Below are 6,430 nucleotides of genomic sequence, written 5' to 3'. Positions count from 1 at the left end.
GTACAAAAAAGAGAAAAGCATTACGAAGAAGGGGAAAAAAAAAAAAATAAAAAAAAAAAAAAAAAAATACCCAATAGGGAACAAACTATAACCATGGACGATCTAATCAGAGCAGAAAAAATAAGCAAGCGTTTAAAGATATGCAGAAATTATATTTTAAAAAAAAAAGAGTTAATCAATTTACCCTACTCTAATTATGATAGCTTGGAACTCATCGCAAGGGATGGCAACTTCTGCCTGGGTTTTGGATACGTAGGGTCAGATGACCTCGCCTTGACCACAGGGAAAGGAAATCTCTACAATAACATCATTGCGTATCAGAAATTTAAAAATTGTAATGTGAAAAAGCTGAGTGAGTTGTGTGTAGACAAGCATCACATCCATGAGTACAACAACACAACTCCCTTTCACACCAGTTGCATATACCCGCAGTGGAAAACGACCCTTCGCTTGTTTTACTACCTCCATCTTCTGGGTAAAATTCAAAAAAAAAAAAGCTCCTAAGACGCGCTAGTGCTCCCATGCTGGATGCCAAGGAGGAAGGCGAAATGAACATTTTTGGCCAGCGGGACTACGCGGGGGGGAAGCTCCACGCGGCCAAGCAGAGGAGAAAGAAGCAGAAAAAGGAGAGGGAAAAAAAGGAGAGGAAAAAAGACAGACACGGGGGGAGCCGCCACGACGCGGACCGACACAGGCACAGGCAGAGAAAGAAGCGGAAAAAAATGGACACAATGGAGGGTGTGCAAAAAGTGGAAAGGGTGGAAAGCATAGAAAATGTGGAAAGCATAGAAAATGTGGGAGGCGTAGAAAATGTGGGAGGCGTAGAAAATGTGGGAGGCGTAGAAAACGTGGAAAACTGGGAAAACCTGGAAAGCGTGGAAAACCTGGAGAGCGTAGAAAGCGTGGACCAAGCGGAGGGGGCGAGAGGTGTGCCGAACGGTGGAGAAAACGACGAGGAGGAAGAAGAGGAAGCGCAGCGGTGGGGGCGACATGGCGGAGACGTGAATGCCCTCCATCACCCACATTACGGCACGCTCGAGAGTACCACTAGCATCAATTTTGACTGCCCGTACGCAGGGGATGTGATGGAAGGGGGAGCAACCGCCCTGCCGTACGACTCCATCGTGGGTGAGGGAGTGTCAGTGGGGAAGGCCCAGTGGAAGCCCAAAGGGGAGTACATAGATAGGATAAGCGAAATGGAGGGTGGCGTAGCGATGGGTGCGGTGGGTGCGGCTGGTGTAGCGGCTGCTGTAGTGACGGACGCACCTGCCAACCCAGCGAGGGACCCACCTGACGGAGACGAATCGAAGAAGGAAAAGAAAAAAAAAAGGGAAAAGCACAAGATCAAGAAAAGCAAGGAAAAGGAAAAGATAAAAAACCTGAGGAATCTCCTCCTGAACAACAAGCTATACGCGGAGAACTACCTTAACCCATATGTGGCCAATAACATGCCGATCTCTGTAGACGAAAATAAATTTTTCTTTTGCTTGTTGAAGATAGAAATTGTGGAGGATGACGGAGTAAGAGTTGTCAAAAAAAATTTACTCGAAAACGTCACTCCGATCCGATTTAGTGTAAACGCCAGACCAGAAAAGGGAAGGAAAAAGGTGGCCTTTAAACATGATTCCATATATATGTCCAAGCATGAAGAATACGTGAACAGAAATTCGATTGATGCAATGGAGAGCTATATGAACGAAACGGTTAAGTTTATTGGCGTCACAAATGACAGCGACAAGCACATGATTGAGTATTGTAAGCAGAAGGTCCTGAAGAAGGACAAGTCCTTGATGTGTCTAGATAACAGAAAATTAGTTGCCAAAATTTGCAGCAAAGGGAAGATTCCCCTACTTTGGATTCGAATCGATAATGATTTTTCAATCCTGGGGAGAATTAGAAGAACACAAAGTGCCAGTATGTGGATTCAGCAGCTGTTCAATGACAACAATGTCTTCGCGCAGCTCGAGTCATCCTTCGCCTTGGCCTTTATCCCCTTCTTTTTCCTCCAGAAGAATGTAGCAGGGGTAGAGGCGGCGGTGGGGGGAGCAGCGGCAGTAGGAGCGGGAGTTGGAGTAGGAACGGGAGTAGGACCTGGAATAGCACCTGGAGTAGCACCTGCAGTAGGAGCTGCAGTAGAAGCGGGAGTGGGAGCAGTGGATTACAAGACCGATCAAGGCACCCACGCAGATGGCACACTCGGCATAAATATGCATGCCCATGCTGTAGAGGCCGCCAACTCGGGAACAAACCCACCAAACGATGTTGCAAATAGCGGAGGAAACATCGGAGAAGACTCCATGCAGTTCATCCAATCAGTACTCAGCAAAAACAAAAGTGGCAAGCACAAAAATAATGACGTCCACTTGGGGAATACCCCATTCAATGTTGCATCTGGTGCCACTCTAGATAGTCAACTCTTAAACGATAGCTATGACGTTGCACATGGAGAAGGAAAAAGTCCTCACAAGAATCACATGCTCAATCGGGAAGTTAATGCCAACTCTAAGGTGAATGAAAACAATATGGGAGACCACCACAACTCGAAAGGGATAATAAATAACATCGTGAATGCCAACTATGCAAGTTACGCAGCTGAGGAGGAAGAAGAAGAAGACACCGCTTTGGAACTACCCAGCAGTGGCAACTATGAAAAAAGGAGAACTGGGCATATTGCTCGGATCGCGAGAAATGAAGAAGGGACCATGAAGGATAAAATGAACACAAATATGGTAAATGATGTGAAAAATGATTTACTTAAAATGGATAGGTTGTCTAGTCATAGTAGCAGTTCTGGAAGCGAAACGGATGTGTTGGATTGTAACTTCTCCACCTCCACTATCGATGATTTAAATGAAGATGCGAACGCTTCAGAACGTAACTACTCATCCTCTAGTTACAAGAAACAAAAGAATTACAAAAAAAAATGGAGGAGAAAAATATCGATTGAAAACATACCCATTAATGTAGAAGTGATCAAATGTCTGTACAAATCCGTTACGGCAACATACCTCCATTATATGGTAAAAATTAGGTGCATTTATTCTCTTTGCTTTATTCACAATAGGTACTTATGTACTCAGAAGATTATTCAGAATTTATTTTTGGATTATTTGGATGAGTTTTATGGAAACGATTTGAATCAGAAGAGGTTCATGCATGCGTTTTATGTTGCCATGTCATTGTTAAGGAACAAAAACAACCGGACGCCAAAAATTATCATTTTTTTTTTCGCACAGAAATGCGCCAACTTTGTCTACTCCCTTACTCTCAGTGACAAGTACCATATGGTGAGTGACGCGCAGGGGAGTATTGCGGAACCCTCTCAAGGGGGTATTGCGGCACCCTCGCAAGGGGGGCACCCTCAGGGTGCTTCTCCAAGCGGGGGTAAGACAAATGGCATAGGGAAATGCCCTCAAAAGGGGCACCGCCAGGAAGAGCGTCAGGAGGAGCATCCGGAAGAACTGCACGAAAACGCCAACGCGTCCAAAACCTCCTGCGGGACGTCCTTCCCGCTGATATTCCCACCCTCGATGAATGACCTCTGCAGAAGCTATGACAGCGTCAGCCTCAAGCAAGGAGAAGCACAGAGGGGGTCCTACTCCGCAGTTATGGACAAAGGAGGGCCCCTCGAAGGAGCCCATAATGAAGCCGAAATGGACATTGTAGTGGAGAGAATTGCCGCCCTGACGCAGGATCAGCAGGAAATGTACCAAAACGACGGAGACCTCCCCCGACGCCGTACCACCCATTCATATAAAAACGCGCAGCAAAAACGGACAAGAAAAATTACGTACGAAAAGGAGCTCCTCATTCAGAAGGAAGAGGAGGAGGACATCAAGATGGTGCTGGAATGCCTCGGCAACATAAGGTTCAAAGGTGAGCACCTCCCCCGAAGCGGCTACCCCGGCGGCATTCCCAGCGGTATCCCCAGTGGAGCACCAAACGGTACAACGAAAGACAACCCGATGGGCAACATGGAGTGCCTTTTTTCCGAGTACCTCTCGAATGCTACAGAGAGTCAGCCCCCAAACAGAGCAGTCAACCAAGATAACAATTTCTGCAAAAAGAAAAGAAAAAAAAACTACCACACGTACGATTTCTGCAACATACACATTTACAATAATGAGGAAAAAAAATTGAAAAATAATTTCTTGAAATTAAAAAAAACAAAAAAAGAATATGTACAGGAACTAATAGACGTGATATTTCTGATATACCAGCTGAAAAAGCTATCCCCCTTTTTGCCCATTTCAGATTGGGTCATAATCATCCTCATTAAAACAATAGGTAGGAACAAACACATCCTAGACGCGTTTAAACGGAAGATGTACTTGGAGAACAAGGATTATTTCGATTTCTGTAATTGTTTACTAACTGAATTTTCACCCAGAGGAAGTGGATCCAACATGAGTAACTTCATTTCGGCGAGGAATGCAAACTGGTTTCGTCTCGAAATTGTACGAGCGATTCTTCATTTAATTCTACATGGGAGCATCCGATTGTTTCAGGTTTTTTATCGTCACACTCTTGAGGAGGACTCTCACCATGAGAAGGCTACCCAGGAAGGTCCTCCCAAAGGGACACCTGACTCGTTCACAAGTAGTTACAAAAAGGAAAATTACTTCTTCGTATCAAATTACACAAACTACGTGGAGAGAAAAACCATATGCAGCCATGTGCTAAACATTTACAGCGCCTTTCATTTCTGTCTCCAAGTCTTACACCTTTATGATGATGCTCAGTTTGAAATGCTCCTGTGGAGTAGTCTGTACAATATGCTGCTCATATGTCAACAGAAATACCCCTTCTTCTTTTTACCCTTCTCGAAAATGTTCTCGAAGTATTTTAAAGACTACCAGAAGAGAAGCTACTCCTCCTTCGAGTTTTACTTTTTGCTATACGGCTTGAGTGATGTGAATGCGTTCGAAAAGGAGAATCACACGGAGGGGGCTAACTACCGCGGCGGTGCTGCTAATTATCGCGGCGATGATACTACTTACCGCCCCGGTGCTGCTAACTACCGCGCCGGTGCTGCTAAAGGGGACCCGTTTAATCCCCCCCCCGATGGACACTATACAGCTAAGGCTCAAGCAGTAAACAGTTTGAGGCAAAAAAGCTTCTCCCACTTAATCACGTCAAAAGGGACAACAGACGTTCATATCTACAAATACAGCATTGTCGGATACATAAAGCTAATTACCATTTTGAAAAACGTCAAACACACAAATAAATTGAAGAAGAATTTCATACAAACGAGTTTTATAAAATATGTCGTCCGATATGTGCACTCCTTTTTGAGATCATTGATTGTTTCTCTTTCTAACGAAAATGTGAACTATTTTAAGAATGCTATTCTTTTCGAGTTAAAAAATATTATGGCTTTTTTGTTTGGCTACGGCATTCCTCCCTGCTGCTCCAGCGAGTGGCCTCGTATCTACCACCCGCACTACGACCAGTAAGCCTTTCCCCTGTTTGAGCAAAGGCAGTCATCAGGGGCGGTCACTAAGGGCCGTCACCAAAGGCGGTCACCAAAGGCGGTCGCTCTAGGGAGAATCCACCCCCGCGCGTGCCCACCAGTTTGTCTCTCCACACCTACCGCTGTACACCGCTACACATCGCTACACACCTACCGCCCCCCCCAGGCTGCGAAGCATAGCGAGCAAAGGAGTCCAAATAAACGACCTGATCAAGTTCCTCCGGACATATTACGACAACGAGTAGGCGCCACGGGGAAAGAAAAAAAAAGAACTTAAAAAGAACCACAAAAAGAACCCAATAAGAACCATAAAAAGAACCCAAAAAGGAAAAAAAAAGAACGCAAAAAGAACCCCAAAAGAACCACACAAAAAAGCACACTTATGTGCAGATCTGCACAACGTCACATCTCTAATGCGGCTTCTTCCACCCCACCCCTTTTTAGCAAACTCCTCGAATGGAAAATCGTCGCGTCGGAATTTATTAACGTTTTAAAAAACATGAAGGAACTCGAACTGTTTGTGGACAGCCCAACTGTGTCTTTGCAAAATTTTAAGTAAGTCCCCGCGTGTGCGACTGCCAACTCCACCCTTGGGAGGCGTCAGTCGCGTCCCCTCAAAGAGAGCTCTCCAGGCGATGTGTTTCTTCAATATGTGCATACCTTCGCGTGTAGGAATGTCTACCTACACTTATATGTCTATATCCGCACGCCACTTCCCTCCTGTGCAGCTTCGTCAAAGAAAACACGTGGCTCACGCTGATCGGAGCCAAGCTACGGAACGACATTTACAAATTACCTATGGACCTAAAAAGAGACATACTGCTCCTGCTCAAAAACATCCGTATGGTCGACATGTGCCTGGGGACCAACCACTACGAGCACATCAACAATATCTTCACCGTTTGCTGGTTCATCATTGTGAAAATATTTCAGAATTATGAAAAGAGCAAGTGA

At 45.1% G+C, this 6,430-nt stretch overlaps 1 protein-coding gene across 1 annotated transcript in view; it reads left to right on the top strand.

The window, feature by feature from the left end:
- Positions 1 to 6,430, top strand: part of PCYB_032850 (hypothetical protein) — a gene marked incomplete at its 3' end in the record, with an annotated part of 11,201 nt that extends 4,771 nt beyond the window's left edge. The window contains exons 3-5 of the mRNA XM_004220957.1: positions 537 to 5,459; positions 5,976 to 6,031; positions 6,205 to 6,430. Of these exons, the coding sequence (XP_004221005.1) occupies positions 5,976 to 6,031; positions 6,205 to 6,430 (282 nt within the window). The 5' untranslated portion in view covers positions 537 to 5,459. The remainder of the gene's footprint in view (positions 1 to 536; positions 5,460 to 5,975; positions 6,032 to 6,204) is intronic.

This window comes from Plasmodium cynomolgi, chromosome 3 (assembly GCF_000321355.1).
Source record: "Plasmodium cynomolgi strain B DNA, chromosome 3, whole genome shotgun sequence".
Classification (NCBI taxonomy): domain Eukaryota; phylum Apicomplexa; class Aconoidasida; order Haemosporida; family Plasmodiidae; genus Plasmodium; species Plasmodium cynomolgi.
The sequence above is the reverse complement of the archived record's forward strand: the minus strand, read 5'-3'. Positions and strand labels throughout refer to the sequence as shown.